At 54.2% G+C, this 17008-nt stretch overlaps 1 protein-coding gene and 1 long non-coding RNA gene across 4 annotated transcripts in view; one reads left to right on the top strand and one right to left on the bottom strand.

Annotated features, from left to right (window-relative positions):
• The window catches only part of LOC311591622, a 306130-nt gene that overhangs the window by 69870 nt on the left and 219252 nt on the right, over positions 1-17008 (bottom strand). The gene's annotated exons all lie outside the window — the stretch shown is intronic.
• Positions 1-17008, top strand: part of NECTIN2 (nectin cell adhesion molecule 2) — a 43146-nt gene that overhangs the window by 17836 nt on the left and 8302 nt on the right. For 2 of the 3 annotated variants that reach the window (XM_084771406.1, XM_084771405.1), the window contains exons 3-5: positions 2969-3265; positions 6345-6462; positions 6910-7058. In XM_084771406.1, the coding sequence (XP_084627532.1) occupies positions 2969-3265; positions 6345-6462; positions 6910-7058 (564 nt within the window). Of the gene's footprint in view, positions 1-2968; positions 3266-6344; positions 6463-6909; positions 7059-14689; positions 15411-17008 lie in introns of those variants that run through there. The other variant, XM_084771407.1, reaches the window with a different exon arrangement.

The raw sequence follows: 17008 nt of genomic DNA, 5'->3' as shown, positions 1-17008 counted from the left end.
GACTCAAAACACACACACACACACACACACACACACACACACACACACACACACACACTGCAAAGGCCTTCTCCCAAACCTTGTAAAGCCCTCTCTCTGCTCCTGTGCAGTACCTTGGACAAGAATGTAGTCAAGACGTACTTCAAGCTGGGCGTGGTGGCACACACCTTTAATCCCAGCACTCAGCGGGCAGAGGCAGGCAGATCTCTGTGAGTTCGAGGCCAGCCTGGTACTACAGAGCGAGTTTCAGGACAGCCAGGGCTACCCAGAGAAACTATCTTAAAAAAAAAAAAAAAAGACTTCAAGCCAGGCGTGGAGGCATGTTCCTCTTCTCTCAAGCATGAAAGGCTGAATCAGGGTCGTATGTTTGAGGCCAGCCTGGGCTAGATAGCCAGACCCTACTCTAATAAAGAAAAGGAAAACTGAGGTTTTCGCTCATGCACAGGCTCCTAGCAGGTGTATGCCTAAGCTGTACTGAACAAGAGACATAGAGGGGGCTGGAGAGATGGCTCGGAGGTTAAGAGCACTGGCTGCTCTTCTAAGAGTCCTAAGTTCGATTCCCAGCAGCTCACAACCATCTATAATGAGATCTGGTGCCCTCTTCTGGGGTGCAGGTGTACATGCAAGGCAGAGCGCTGAATATATAATAAGAAATCTGTAAAAAAAAAAAAAAAGTGTGGGGGGGGTGGGGTGGGAAGCAGTGGGGAGTGGCTCAATGGCAGACCACGTGCTAAGAGTGAGAAAGGTGGGGTGAAGGGAGCGAGGGCAGGCAAACTTAGGACATCAATTAGGCTACAAGCACTGTGCGTACAGCGACTTCTACCTCTGTGGAGAGGCCTGGGGATGTTGGGGGGGCCACAGAGTCCAGAAAAGTCCCCTTAATGGAGTTAGCCCTGAGCTGGGGATGAGGTCTGGAGGGAATAGAACCCCCAACCTAGGGCAGAGTCTCCTAGCCAGGCTCCACAGGCGAGAGGAGATTCCCAGGGGAAGGGTCTGGACCATCCCTGTGGCCACCGCTGGGCAGGATGGCCTGGTGGGTCCCCTTTGGTGGTCAGGAGGTGACAGATGGCTGAAAGGAGAAGACTGATAGCCCAGGGGCCACCTGCTCAGGAAGCGGGTCCAGGACACTGGAGAACCACAAATCCTGGCTCCAGGGACAATAGTGGATAAGAGGCACTGGGGACAGTGTGTGCCATGTCCCTTGGAGCCTTTGGCGTGTTTTCCGGGAGGATAAGGTGAGAGGGCAGCAGCCATGGCCAGCTGGGGGAATCCCTGTTGTTTTTAATCCCATTTTGGAAGCACAGGACAATGGTGATCACAGGAAAAGAAATAGGACACTTTGGTTTTACCCTCCTAGTACTGGGGGGGGAATGGAACCCCCGGCCTCAGATCCTGGATAAGAGCTCCCACACTGACCAAGCCCACTCAGGCCTTACTGGAAGATTCCAAGTTTGTTTAAGACAGGGTTTCTAACCAGGTGTGGTGGCTCAGGCCTTTAATCCCAGCACACAGGAGGATCACTGTGAGTTCGAGGACAGCCTGGTCTACAAATCAGAGTTTAAGACAGCCAAGGCTATACAGAGAAACCCTGTCTTGAAGAAAAAAAAAAACTAAAAACAAAATTAAGGCAGGGCTTCTTTGTGTGTGTGTGTGTGTGTATGTGTGTGCGTGCGCAGGCATATTTTTCTGTGTAGTCCTGGCTGTCCTTGAAACTAGGCTGGCCTCAAGCTCAGATCCAGCTGCCTCTGCCTCCCAAGCATTAGGATTAAAGGCGTGCGCCACCACTTAAGTTGGCTCAAGGTGGACATTCAAACCATATGACTCAGCTAGAGAATTTGCATTTTCTTCCAGACTATGGAGCACTTTCTCTCTCTCTCTCTCTCTCTCTCTCTCTCTCTCTCTCTCTCTCTCTCTCTCTCTCCCTCTACCTCTGCTTTTGATTTTATTTATTAATTTTAGCAGCTTTGTTGTTGTTGTTGTTCTGTTTTGTTATTTGAGAGAAAAATCTCATGTATTCCAGGAGGTTGTGTGGCTAAGGCTGACCTTAAATTTCTGATCCTCCTGTCTCCGCCTCCCTAGTGCTGGCATGCACCACCCACCATACGTGTGTGTGTGTGTGTGTGTGTGTGTGTGTGTGTGTGTGTGTGTGCGCGTGTGCGTGTGCGCGCGCGCGCGCATGTGTATGTGTGTCTGTGTTAGGGTGCTAGAGCCTCTGGAACTGCTGTTACAGACAGTTGTGAGCCACCCTGTGGGTGCTGGGAATTGAACCCAGGTCCTCTGGAAGAGCATCCACTGCTCTTAGCTGCTGAGCCATCTCTCCAGCCTCTCCCCACTGATTTTTTGGATTATTAAGTCTGACCAACTCACCAGTCCTCCTGCCTCACCCTTCCCAGTGGTGGGATCAGGGGTTTGTGCTACCAGCCTTGGCCTGTGAACCTTTCTGAAAGGGACGGATGAATATTGTAAAATGTCCTGCTTACGCAGGCCTGCCTTGGTGGTGTACACCTTTAACCTCAGCACTCAGGCAGAGGCAGGTGGACCTCTGTGAGTTCAAGGTCAGCCAGGGCCACGCTTTGAAACCCAATCTCAATATGTGGGTGTGTGTGTGTGTGTGTGTGTATGTATGTATGTGTGCATATATATATGCATGCATGCGTGTATATATATACACACATACACACACATATATATACATGTGTATGTGTGTGTGTGTGTGTGAAGGGGTATGTCAACTTCTTTGATCCATGCCATCAGTCCCATGGGGTGGGAACTTATGATACTCTGACATTAGAGAAAATGGTTAAGATGGCATGCCCACAGCTATGCACACATTAGCCTGGTGAGAATGGACTCTCGACCCAGGAAGCAGATCCTGACTGTGTGGCCCCGTGGGCCACCGCTGCTGTTCAGGTGTTTGTGGAGTGACCACAAGTCTTGAGTCACGTGCCTCCTTTGGTCCCGTCCCCAGCCCAGCCTGAGAACCACGCCGAAGCTCAGGAGGTCACGATCGGTCCCCAGTCCGTGCCCGTCGCCCGCTGTGTCTCCACGGGGGGACGTCCGCCTGCCCGGGTCACCTGGATCTCATCCCTGGGTGGAGATGCCAAAGACGTTCAGGAGCCGGGGCCACAGTCTGGCACCGTCACCATCATCAGCCGATACTCCATGGTACCCACGGGCCGAGCGGATGGCGTCAAGGTCACGTGCAAAGTGGAACACGAGAGCTTCGAAGAGCCAATCCTATTGCCGGTGACCCTCTCCGTGCGCTGTGAGTGTAACAGGGAGGTGGCTTTCCCTCACGCCCACTGTCCCTGCTGGTCCCCAGTGCTGTCTGCCTCAGTGTCCGTCGGCCCACGCTTGCCTGTTGTCTGTACAAGCTTCCGGAAGGCCTTGTGGATGTTCAGCCCCCGTGGTCTATCCTTGGCTTCTTTGTGAGCCAGACTGGCCTGCAACTCAGAGAGATCCACCTGCCTCTGGGTCTTCCAGATACTGGGATTAAGGGCGTGCACCATCACACCAGGCTAACGCCGGCTTCTCTGGGTTCCCGCCTTCCAACCCAGAAGCAAAGAGAAGCTGAGAGTTGGGGTGAGAGCCTGGAGGTTCACTTACTTCCCAGTTGTGAAGTGCGAGACCAAACACAAAAAACAGAAAAGCAGGCCAGGTGGTGGTGGTGTACACCTTTAGTCCCGACACTCAGGAGGCAGAGGCAGCAGATCTCTGTGAGTTCCAGGCCAACCTGGTCAATAAAGCAAGTCCAGGACAGCCAGGGCTGTTAACACAGAGAAACTTTGTCCTGGAGAAAAAAAAATAGACTGGGTTTGCTGCAAACAGCTGTCCGTGCGGGGTTTTTTTTTGTTGTTGTTGTTTTGGGGTTTTTTTATGATCTTATTCCCTGATGGTCTCCATTAGCTCTCCTGGACCACGGTCCACACTGCTCACCTTGGCGCTGTTGCCACACTTTATTCATTCATTGATTCATTTTTCGAGATAGGGTTTCATGTAGCTTGGTCTAGCCTCAAACTCCCCAGACAGCTGAGGATGACCCGCCCGTACACAGCCCACGACCCTCGCGGGTAACCCTCTCGCTCTCCACACGGGGCTGCTCCCCTACCTGAACCGCCTGGATTTCATCCCTCACCTCAGCCTCGCAGTGTCTGTGGTTCTGAGGCAAGGTCTCGTGTAGTCCAGGCTGCCCTCATGTAGCTGAGGATAACCACTGATCTGAACCTTCGGATCCACCAGACGCCACTTTCCGGGGTGCTGGGGTTATGGGGGGCGCGGGGGCCTCATGCGCACTCTAGCCCAGCCATCCTCTCCCTCCCCTGAGGCCTTCTACTGACCCCTGCTCTCCAGCGTTGTTTCCTTTGGCCTCTAGGGGTCTTGGGGTTCACCCAGCCTTCCTATAGTGTTCCTAGGCTCCCCTGGCAATTGCTTACAGTGACAGCCCTCGGTTTTCCCTAGGGGCACCTCCAAGCACTCACCACACAAAAGCCGGAAATACCAGTAACACCCCCCACCCCCTATCCTACCCCACCTCCACCCCCACCCTGTTCATTTTTGTTTTACTTTTCCAGCCAGGTGTGTTTTGAGTCGGGGGTTCTTGCTATGTAGCCCTAGCTGGCCCTAGACGTTCTACATAGACCAGGCTATCCTTCGACTCGCAGAGACAGATGATCCTGCCTCTGCCTCCCGAGTGCTGGGATTAAAGGCGTGTGCCACCATGCATGGCAGTTTTGTTTTGTTCCCTAAAGACATTTTGCAGGCTGGAGAGATGGCTCAGAGGATAAGAGCGCTGGCTGCTCTTCCAAAGGTCCTGAGTTCAATTCCCAGCAACCACATGATGGCTCACAAGATTTTAATAAATCTTTAAAAATTAGTCTTTAAAAAAAAAAAGGGCTTATTTTGCTATCTGTGATTACGTCTGCGTATCTGTGTCTGTGCCAGAGTTTAACCAGAGGCCTCAGATGCCCCTGGAGGGCTGGAGGTACTGGCAGTTCTGAGTCACATGATGTGGATGCTGGGAACCGGCATCTCAGTAAGAGCAGTACATACACCCTTGGGAGGCAGAAGCAGGGGCATCTTCATGAGTTCAGGGCCAGCCTGGTCTACAAAGTGAGAACAGGATAGCCAGAGCTACACAGAGAAACCCTGTCTCGAAAAACAAAACAAAACAAAAACCCTAAATAACAGTAGTACATACTTTTTTTTTTTCCTTTGGTTTTTTTGAGACAGGGTTTCTCTGTGTAGCCTTGGCTGTCCTGGACTTGCTCTGTAGACCAGGCTGGCCTCGAACTCACAGCAATCCACCTGCCGCTGCCTCTCGAGTGCTGGGATTAAAGGCATGCGCCACCACGCCCGGCTTTTTTTTTTTTTAAGAGTGTTTCTCTATGTAGCCTTGGCTATCCTGGGCATACTTTGTAGACCAGGCTGACCTCGAATTCACAGGGATCCATCCTCCTGCCTCTGCCTCCCGAGTGCTGGGATTAAAGGCGTGCGCCACCACCACCCGACCATACTCTTAACCATCTCTCCAGTTTTTATTTTGGTTTGTTTTGATTTTGGGTTTTTGGGTTTTTGTTGTTTTTGTTTTTGAGACAGGGTTTCTCTGTGTAGCCATGGCTGTCCTAGACTCACTTTGTAGACCAGGCTGGCCTCGAACTCACAGCGATCCGCCTGCCTCTGCTCCCGAGTGCTGGGATTAAAGGCGTGCACCACCATGCCCCCGGCCAGCTTTTGTTTTTTGAGAGAGAGTCTCTTGTGCATGAGGCTGGCCTTGAGCTCTTTATAGCTACAATGACCTTGAGCTCACCTTCCGGTATCTACCACCTCAGTTGCCAGGGTTACAAGCATGACTCATGACACTCAAACCCGCAACACCACCCTGTCGGCTCACTGTGGCCATGGCGCAGGATCTCAGTGGGATGGCTGTACCCTCGACTGTGTCATAGAGTCCCCCTATCTCATCTGCAGTGTCTCTTAGCCATGTGCACTCTGAGACCCTCAGTGTGAGCCTGGCCACCCTGGCTTCCTGTCTGTGTACACTGGCTGCCCCAACCTGTGTGGATATACTCTCTCTCATGTGCACTGCTCTAGGCGTGTTATATTACACACACACACACACACACACACACACACACACACGCAGGATACCTATAGTTGCTATCTTGTCCCTGCCTGAGCTGACATCCAAGTGGCATCCTGGCTGGGGTCCCCTCTGATTAGAGCGCACACAGTAGGGCCAGCTAACCCGAGTTCCTTATGACTGATGTGTCTCTTGCCACCTGTGCTGCTAATGTGCCTCCAGTTCTGGATTCCACTTGTCTGAGTCAGTCACCCCTTTCTCCTAGACCCTCCGGAAGTATCCATCTCTGGCTATGACGACAACTGGTACATTGGCCGCAGTGAGGCCACCCTGACCTGTGATGTACGAAGCAACCCAGAGCCCACAGGCTACGACTGGAGCACGTGAGTGACGTGAACCCAGGACTGGGTCTGAGGGAGGAGGGCTGGGCCTGGAGCCCTGGGTCTGATGGAGGAGGGCTGGGCCTGGACCCCTGGGTCTGAGGGAGGAGGCTGGGCCTGGAGCCCTGGGTCTGAGGGAGGAGGCTGGGCCTGGAGCCCTGGGTCTGAGGGAGGAGGCTGGGCCTGGAGCCCTGGGTCTGAGGGAGGAGGCTGGGCCTGGAGCCCTGGGTCTGAGGGAGGAGGGCTGGGCCTGGACCCCTGGGTCTGAGGGAGGAGGCTGGGCCTGGAGCCCTGGGTCTGAGGGAGGAGGCTGGGCCTAAACCCCTAGGTCTGAGGGAGGGGTTCCTGGCCTCCCGGGTCTGCAGAAGGAGAGCTGCCAGTTGGAGTCTCTGTGTCAGCCTGCGCTCCCTGGGCGCCCGCTACGCTGCTCACCCCACCCCCCACCCCTAGGACCTCAGGCGTGTTCCCATCCTCTGCAGTCGTCCAGGGTTCTCAGCTGCTCGTCCACTCCGTGGATCGAATGGTCAACACGACCTTCATCTGTACCGCCACCAATGCCGTGGGGACAGGCCGCGCTGAGCAGGTCATCCTCGTGCGAGGTAAGGAGGGCTTGGTACTTGAGCACAAAGCCCAGTGGTTTCTCCCTGTGGGGATCGGGTCCACTTTGGGGTGTCATTGATACTACCCTAGGAAGAGAGAGAGAGAGAGTCAGACCCGCCTCACTCTGTGCAGCTTGTCCATCTTAGGCTGAAGGTGTAGGCTCTGACCAGGGGTGACCAGAGAGAAGCGTTGGTGGAGAACTTCCAAAGTGGGGGGGCCTGTACTGGGATGTCTTAAAAGCCAAGGCCTAAGCTGCGCATGGTGGGCATATATAGTCCCAGCACGTGTTCAAGAAACTGACGCAGGGGCATTACTGTGAGGCTAGCCTGTGCTACACAGTGAGACCGTGTTCAAGAAACTGACGCAGGGGCATTACTGTGAGGCTAGCCTGTGCTACACAGTGAGACCGTGTTCAAGAAACTGAAGCAGGGGCATTACTGTGAGGCTAGCCTGTGCTACACAGTGAGACCTTGTTCAAGAAACTGAAGCAGGGGCATTACTGTGAGGCTAGCCTGTGCTACACAGTGAGACCATGTTCAAGAAACTGAAGCAGGGGCATTACTGTGAGGCTAGCCTGTGCTACACAGTGAGACCGTGTTCAAGAAACTGACGCAGAAGCATTACTGTGAGGCTAGCCTGTGCTACACAGTGAGACCATGTTCAAGAAACTGAAGCAGGGGCATTACTGTGAGGCTAGCCTGTGCTACACAGTGAGACCGTGTTCAAGAAACTGAAGCAGAAGCATTACTGTGAGGCTAGCCTGTGCTACACAGTGAGACCGTGTTCAAGAAACGGAAGCCAGAGGCATTACTGTGAGGCTAGCCTGTGCTACACAGTGAGACCTTGTTCAAGAAACGGAAGCCAGAGGCATTATTGTGAGGCTAGCCTGTGCTACACAGTGAGACCTTGTTCAAGAAACAGAAGCAGAGGCATTACTGTGAGGCTAGCCTGTGCTACACAGTGAGACCGTGTTCAAGAAACTGACGCAGGGGCATTACTGTGAGGCTAGCCTGTGCTACATAGTGAGACCCCTGCCCACCCTCCTCACCCCCACCCCCACCCCCGTTTCAAAGAAAGAAAGAGAAGCCCCAACGTTCACTGAGGGAAGACAGTCAGAGTCGCTTGGGCTCTATGGTGGAGGCAGGGTCTGTTGACGGAGTGGAGTTCTGCCTGAAGGAGACGGGGTGATCTCAGCGCATTTGACTTCTCCAGCCACTGATACACAGACCCACGCGAAGCAAGAGGTAGTTTGCTCAGTCATGAGACCCACAGTTGGAGACGACACAAGACTGGGAATTCTCTAGAAACCTGGAAACTCAGTCACCCAGATATAACCTTATATAGTCAGAACCATTGTCACCAAGACACACCCCCAAGAAAGCGGGCCGCTGGCCAGGGCCTATGACACACCACAGGAACCAGGAAAGAACCATTCTTAGAACACTCTTAGCCAGACCTGGTGGGGGTGAGGCAGAGGAATAGCAAGTTCAGAGCCTACAGGGGCTGCAGAGTGAATTCTGATCTAGCCTGGGCTATAGAACAAAGCCATAATCTCATAAAAGAAAACATAAGAGGCCTAGGGGAAATGACTCAGTGGTAGAGCCCCTGCCTAGAATCCCCCAGTGAGGGGCTGGGGGCGTGGTCAGTGGTAGAGCCCCTGCCTAGAATCCCCCAGTGAGGGGCTGGGGGCGTGGCTCAGTGGTAGAGCCCTTGACTAGCGTGTTGGAAACTTTAATTTCAAGTTCAAACCTTGAACCAGGCCCAATGGCCACGCCTTTAGTCCCAGCACTCGGGAGGCAGAGAGGCAGGCAGATCTCTGTGATTTTGAGGCCAGCCTGGTCTACAAAGCAAGTTCTTGAACAGCCAGAACTATATAGAAAAACCCTGTCTCAGCCGGGCGTGGTAGAGCACACGTTTAATCCCAGCACTTGGGAGGCAGAGGCAGGCGTATTAATGTGAGTTTGAGGCCAGCCTGGTCTACAAAGCGAGTCCAGGACAGCCAAGGCTACACAGAGAGACCCTGTCTCAACAACAAACAAACAAACAAAACCAAACCCCTCAGTTCTGAAACAGAAAGAAGATTCAGAAATACTGTTGTAGGTACCACACAGTTTGCCTATGTAATTACGTGAATCTGAAATAACGACCTTACCAGGCAGGACCTGACCCCTCAGAAACACCACAAATGGCAATGAAAGCCATGACCTGGCCTGTGATGCGGCCGGACACACCCTTCTTGAGAACACACCTTTGCTGAGACACACACACACACTCACACACACACACAACTTTTGCTCGGACACAAACTCATCTTGCTCGTCAGCTCGGAACCCTTGGGACATGTACTGAGTGGAAAACGCTGTCAAACAGGGCCACAGTTCACATCCTTCCTCCCACACCCACAGAACATTCCAGAAGATACCTCTGTATCCAGAAAGCCCGTTACAGAAGAGATTTTGCGTCACTCTGTCGTCTGCTAAACAATACCTATTGTGGTTCCCTCTTTAAGGAAAGGTTTCTCTCAGCTCAGGGACCCCGCTGGGACAGACGGATCCTCCGGGCCTCATGTAGCGACGCGTCTTTGCTGCCCCATGCAGAGACAGCACCGGGCATCACGGGACAGACACGGGAGAATGGGTGTATATGTATGTTCCTTTCTCTCATGTTTTGAGACAGGGTACATAGCCCAGGCTATCTCTGGCTCTGAGTGCTCCAGCCTCCCTCCGCCTCCCAAGTGCAGAGGTGACGATTTGCACGGCTGTGCCTGGCTTGGTGGAATAGTCCACTGTATCTGCAGATGCTCCTGTACCCTAAGTGCAGAGAGAAACCTTGGAGCGGCTGGGGAGATGGTGCAGTGGTTAAATGTAGGCCTTATTCTTGCAGACAGACAGACAGACACACACACACACTTTGGTTGACAGCACCCATGTTGGGCAGCTAACAACCGCCTGTTAATTCCAGCTACAGGGGCACTAATATGTGCATGCATCTACACACACACACACACACACACACACACACACAGGGAGAGACAAAGAGAAAGAAAGAGTTTGAAATAAAATAAACCTTTAAGAAAGAGAGTGAGCTGGGCGTGGTGGCGCACACCTTTAATCCCAGCACTCGGGAGGCAGAGGCAGGCAGAGCGCTGTGAGTTCGAGGCCAGCCTGGTCTACAGAGGGAGTCTAGGACAGCCAAGGGTACACAGAGAAACCCTGTCTCAAAAAACCAAAAAAAAAAAAAAAAGAAAGAAAGAAAGAAAAGGAAAAAAGAAAGCAAGAAAGAAATCTTGGATAGCCAACCTCCTCCCCTCCCCCCAAAAATGCAGATACCCCTGACTCACATAAAGGTAGCCACAAACCCACCTGTTGTAGACTCTATTCCCAGGGAGATGAGAACAAATGTCTACTTACCCCAAACAGGGACTCAGCGAGATCACTGTATGGACAGCGAGCTCCACAGTCCGACTTGGTGAACCCATGAGTTACACTGAAGTTACTTACAGAAGCCGAAGTGACAGGAAGACAGCTGTGTCCCCAAAGCCCACCCCAGCATGAGTGACAGCTCACAAACCTGGGAAGCTAGTGCTCACTGCACAGCCTGCAGGCAGCTCCGCGGGGTGGGGAGTGTCCTTCTCAGCAGGCTCAGCGGGTCTGAGGGTCCCAGCCTCCCTAGCTGGCCTCTTACATATGCTTAGACAGGGTCACTTTAAACAACCCCTCTACCTTAAGGTGAGGTTTTCATTTAGGAGGAAACTGCCACATGACGCCACCATACTTAAAGGTCGTCATCTCAAAGACAAGCCCAAAATGTCACACCAGCAGAAACGGACACACTGAGCACCCTAGGAATCCAGTGGCTGGGCCTGGCTTGTGGCACGCACCTGAGACTCTAGCATTCAGAAAGGCAGGAGGATCAGAGAGGTGTTCGAGGCCCGCACTGGCTACTTAGTGAGTCCAGAGCCAGTGTGTGCAGCCTAAGGCCCTGTCTCAGAAAACCAAACAAGCTGAGCATGGTAGTACGGCCCTTTAATCACAGCATATGGGAGACAGAGGCAGGAGGATGTCTTTGAGTTGAGGGCGGGGGCAGCCTGGTCTACATAGCAGGTTCCAAGTCACCATATCTTTAAAAAAAGAACATAGCAGGAAGAAAACAAATCCATTTGGCCGCTGGGCGTCTTGGTGCACGCCTTTAATCCCAGCAGGCAGGCGGATTTCTGTGAGTTCGAGGCTAGCCTGGTCTACAAAGTGAGTGCAGGACAGCCAAGGCTAACACAGAGAAACTCTGCCCCAGAAAAAATACAAAATAAATCCATTTGGCAGTAGTTGGAGAGGCCCAGCCACTCTCCGAGGGACTGACTTGAAGCCCCGCTCTCCCAGGGGCCCCCCCCTTAATTCCCACACAGTCTCAGTTCCCGCGTGGCTGTGGTTTTAGCTTCTTGACAATGAAAACTGAGTGGACACGCAGCGCCACGTGGCAGACCCCTCTGCAGAGATCTCGCAATCCTTAACTCGCACCCACACCGAAACAGGCTGCCTAAGCCCTAAAGCCCCCCTCCCTTGCGTCATGGGTGCTCCCACATTCCCAGAGAAGACTTCAGGGACTCTCTGGCCAACACTCAGAGAGACAGCTTAGGGGCAGACATCCTGTCAAAGTCTTTCAGAGACCACCCCCCCCCCACACCCCTGCACTCCTCCACCCCTGCCTGCAGATGCAGGTCCATATATATATAGGACAGTGTGCTGTTTGCATGGAACTTGCACACAACCCCGAAAACCGTTACGTTTTTGTATGTTTTTATTACCGTGCTTATTTGAGTTTGGTTGTTGTGTGTTGTTTGGAGGCAGGGTCTCACTGTGTAGCCCACGGTAGTAGGGAGTGCACTGTGTAGACCAGGCTGGCTGCCTTGAACTCAGAGATCTGCCTGCCTCTGCCTCCTGCTTGCTGAGATCAAAAGCCTGTGTGGTAACTGGACCCAGCATGACACTACTTGAAAACCTTACTCAGAAACTGGGGTTGGTAACCCCAATTTGAGAGGTGGAGAAAAAAAGATGAGGAAGTTGAGGTCAACATGAACCTTCTGAAGAGCAAAAAACAAATCCAGAAACTAACACTGTGGCTAGAAGAGTATCTTAGAGATATGTAGAGCCTGCCCAGAATCCCCCAGTGAGGGGCTGGGGTGTGGCTCAGTGGGAGAGCCCCTGCCTAGAATCCCCCAGTGAGAGGCTGGGGGCGTGGCTCAGTGGTAGAGCCCCTGCTTAGAATCCCCAGTGAGGGGCTGGGGGCGTGGCTCAGTGGTAGAGCCCCTGCCAAGAATCCCCCATAAGGGGCTGGGGGCGTGGCTCGGTGGTAGAGCCCCTGCCTAGAATCCCCCAGTGAGGGGCTGGGGGCGTGGCTCAGTGGTAGAGCCTCTGCCTAGGATCCCCCAGTGAGGGGCTGGGGGCGTGGCTCAGTGGTAGAGCCCCTGCCTAGAATCCCCCAGTGAGGGGCTGGGGGCGTGGCTCAGTGGCAGAGCCCCTGCCTAGAATCCTCCAGTGAGGGGCTGGGAGTGTGGCTCAGTGGTAGAGCCGCTGCCTAGAATCCTCCAGTGAGGGGCTGGGGGCATGGCTCAGTGGTAGACCCCCTGCCTAGAATCCCCCAGTGAGGGGCTGGGGGCATGGCTCAGTGGTAGAGCGCCTGCCTAGAATCCCCCAGTGAGGGGCTGGGGGCGTGGCTCAGTGGTAGAGCCCCTGCCTAGAATCCCCCAGTGAGGGGCTGGGGGCATGGCTCCGTGGTAGCATATTTGTTTCCTTAGAGGCCCTGTATTTTAACCCCAGCATTACCAAACACTCAGAATTAAATCTGTTTTTTTGTGGCCTGTAGTCACACCGACTGGGGAAGCTCAGGTAAGACCCCATGTTTGAGGCCGGACTCTCTCCACCCCTCCCTCAAAACAGCAAAAGACAATCAAGCCAGTAACAGATGTAGTCAGGAGGTGGGGTCCCAGCCTCTCCTATGTACAGAGGTGCAGGAGGAGAAGTGGGTAAGGGTGGAGCCCTTCTTTTCTCTCCCACTAGGACCCAGACTGTGGAGGTGGGAGGCACTGGTCAGACCTGTGTATCTCCTTGGTTTGGGAGGTCTCAAATCATCTCCCCTTCTGACACTGCTCTTCCTAGTGCTCCCTGCTTCCTGCCTGTCTCATGCTCACCTCTCACAGCTCCCTCCCCACCTGCTCAACCACAAAGGAAATCAACAGTACAGGGGATTTGAAGCCCCGCCCACCAGAGTTCTGTTATTTTGTAATACAAGATTCCCATGGGCTGTCATGATGGCCCTCAGCCCACTTAGGGAGATACAAACAGGAGCCTGAAGGTTTCTGACCAGTGATTCTGTGGGTGGCCAGGAGTAGAAGTCGCTCACTAGCGGACCCAAGGTCTGGGTTGGCCAAGCAAGATTTTCCTGCCAACACTTTCAGTTTTATTTTACAGCACTTGGAATGGAGTCCAGAATCTTATTCATGCTGAGGTGTTCTACCACTGAGCCACGCCCCCTAGCCCCTCACTGGGGGATTCTAGGCAGGGGCTCTACCACTGAGCCACGCCCCCAGCCCCTCACTGGGGGATTCTAGGCAGGGGCTCTACCGCTGAGCCACACCCCCAGCCCCTCACTGAGGGATTCTAAGCAGGGGCTCTACCACTGAGCCACACCCCCAGCCCCTCACTGGGGGATTCTAGGCAGGGGCTCTACCACTGAGCCACACCCCCAGCCCCTCACTGGGGGATCCTAGGCAGGGGCTCTACCACTGAGCCACACCCCCAGCCCCTCACTGGGGGATCCTAGGCAGGGGCTCTACCACTGAGCCACACCCCCAGCCCCTCACTGGCCGATTCTAGGCAGGGGCTTTACCACTGAGCCACACCCCAGCCCCTCACTGGGGGATTCTAGGCAGGGGCTCTACCACTGAGCCACACCCCCAGCCCCTCACTGGGGGATTCTAGGCAGGGGCTCTACCACTGAGCCACGCCCCCAGCCCCTCACTGGGGGATGCTAGGCAGGGGCTCTACCACTGAGCCACACGCCAGCCCCTCACAGGGGGATTCTAGGCAGGGGCTCTACCACTGAGCCACACCCCAGCCCCTCACTGGGGGATTCTAGGCAGGGGCTCTACCACTGAGCCACACCCCCAGCCTCTCACTGGGGGATTCTAGGTAGGGCCTCTACCACTGAGCCACGCCCCCTGCCCCTCACTAGGGGACTCTAGGCAGGGGCTCTACTGCTGACCATCCTCAGCCCAGCCACACTTTCGCTCACTGTGTGGCCCAGCCTAACCTTGACAGCACGATCCATTTGCCCCGTTTTTCTAAGTACTAGAATGAGTCTTGTGCCACCACGCCTTGCTGCAATCTTCGTTTTTGAGGACGTGTGGGTATGGATAGCTACCTGGATGGCATCAGCGGGCAGCCTCCCCCTGTACAGTGCCCATCTTAAAGTGAAGGGTCGTGGGCAGCCCTTCCTCTTCCTCCTCGCCTTCCTCCTCCCTTCTCCCAGCTAGTCACCTCCTAAGTTCCAGTCACTAACCCCATACCCTCACCCCCTGGTGTGTCCTCTTGACTCCGTCTCCTTCTCTTTTTCTCTCTCCTTCCTCTCTCCTCAGACACCCCGCAGGCCTCCCGAGATGTGGGTCCGCTGGTGTGGGGGGCCGTGGGGGGAACATTGCTGGTGCTACTCCTGGCTGGGGGGTTCCTGGCCTTGATCCTGCTGAGGGGGAGGAGGAGGCGGAAGAGCCCTGGAGGTGGAGGAGGAGGAGGACATGAAGGCGACCGAGGATCCTACGATCCAAAGACTCAGGTGTTTGGGAACGGGGGTCCCGTCTTCTGGAGGTCATCGTCCCCTGAACCTATGAGGCCAGATGGCAGGGAGGAGGAAGAGGAGGACGAGGAGGAAGCGAAGGCGGAGGAAGGCCTCATGCTACCTCCACATGAGTCACCTAAGGATGACATGGAATCTCATCTGGACGGCTCCCTCATCTCTCGGCGGGCAGTTTACGTGTGACCTCGCCACGATGTAGACACTGGACACATAGAAACGCCAATTCCCACCCCCCACTGCCAACCACAGCCAGCCAGCAAAAGGATGGCTAGGGACCGGTCGGACTGGTTTTTCTGGAGCACACTGGAGTTGCAGGGCCACCTCCCTGCCGCCCCGTTCTGGATGGAGGACAAGTGGAACCAGACTCCTATCTCCAGAGCTTCATGGATAAGGGGACCCCAGGACCCCATGGTGCACACTCAGGACTCCTCAGAGATTGCTTTCGGCCCCAGACTAGCCCTGGCCCCCCGAAACACTCAGGAGCAAATAAATGCCTTGTCGGAAAACCTCAGGGGTGTTTTGTAATACCTCAGACCCCTCTCTCTGTGTCCTGGGGCTCGAGTGGGTGGGGCAGGGACCACTCAGTACCAAGGCTTGGGAAGAAAAACTTGATGGGGCTCAGATCTCAGGCCACTTGTGTTCAAACCTCCCTGGCTCTGCGGGGATATAAATGGTGTCCCTGATGTTGGGGTTCTGAGACACAAGTGTGGGGAAAGGAGCTTGAACTCTTAGAGACTAGCATAGACCCGAGTGGCCAGAATGGCCTCAGAACTGAGCTTCCCGAGAGTGTAAAGCCAGCTGCCTCGATCCCGGGTCCTAATGCTCTGTGGGGTGGCGGGGCCCGCACGGCTCTCCTTTCTCTGTTGCTGAGGGTCCTAGGAATGGTGAGTGGCATCTCTCTGTGTTTGAGGACCTCAAGGCTTGTAGAGGCAAGCAGCAGGTGTTGGCAATACCCAGATGGCCCCACCTTGATGTTTTCAAAACAGCCTGTCAGTGGGTGTCCCTCGCCCACCCTCCTAGCAGGGTTTGGGCTTGTGATAGTTATTGGCAATTCTGATGTGTCTCATGGCCCCCACAGCAACACACACCACACACACACACACACACACACACACACACACACACACATACACACGTATATCTACCCGTACACACACAGATACACCACACATCCAACAGACAGACACATTCATAGACTCACACAGAAACACAAACATAGATACACTACCTGTACAATATACAGACATAAGCATTCTTCTAGCTTGCAGTCTTGTTTGTTTGTTTGTTTGTTTGTTTGTTTGTTTTTCGAGACAGGGTCTCTCTGTTTAGCCTTGGCTGTCCTAGACTCACTTTGTAGACCAGGCTGGCTTTGAACTCACAGCAATCCACCTGCCTCTGCCTCCCAAGTGCTGGGATTAAAGGTGTGAGCCACCACCGCCCGGTCTTTTGCAGTCTTTTGACTCCAAAGAGGTCTAAATCATTGGCTCCTGAGAGAAGGAAGTGAGCTCCCCCACCCCCACCCCCACCCCCACCCAAACACCTACGGCCTCCTGAGACACTTAGCTAAGATCAGATGACACCTTCTGGGTGGGTGGAGCAGCCAGGAGGCCCTGGTTACACATTCCTCTTCAACCAGTATTCATAGATGCTCTGAATGCAAAGCCTGTGTCCTCCATGCTGGGGGCACAAAACCGGCCCAGATCGCAGAGCTCTCTGTCCCGTGGGAACAGGGCCAGAGACAACAATGCCAGGAAGTGCTGAGTGTTTGGGATGGCCGTGTGTAGTGCATCCTGGTTAACAACACACACACACACACACACACACACACACACACACACACACACACACACGGGTGCTTCCTGGAGGATACACGGCTGGACAGCGGATGTTGACTCTACCCCCTTAGGCAGTTTCCACGTGTCACCAGTGACACCTCTAGGGCTTTGTGTCCTTGTCTGTTTTGTTTGTTCTCGGTGAGCCAGCCATTGGGGGAGGGGGGCAGGGGGATATGGGGGGGGCGCTTTGCTTGGCTTCTTTGTGCATACACATTCCCTCTTAGGTGCCTGCTGTGTCCGACCCTGGGGAAATGGGCCTAGTAAGGAAA

This window comes from Acomys minous, assembly GCF_964271855.1.
Source record: "Acomys minous genome assembly, chromosome: 20".
Classification (NCBI taxonomy): Eukaryota; Metazoa; Chordata; class Mammalia; order Rodentia; family Muridae; genus Acomys; species Acomys minous.
The sequence above is the reverse complement of the archived record's forward strand: the minus strand, read 5'-3'. Positions and strand labels throughout refer to the sequence as shown.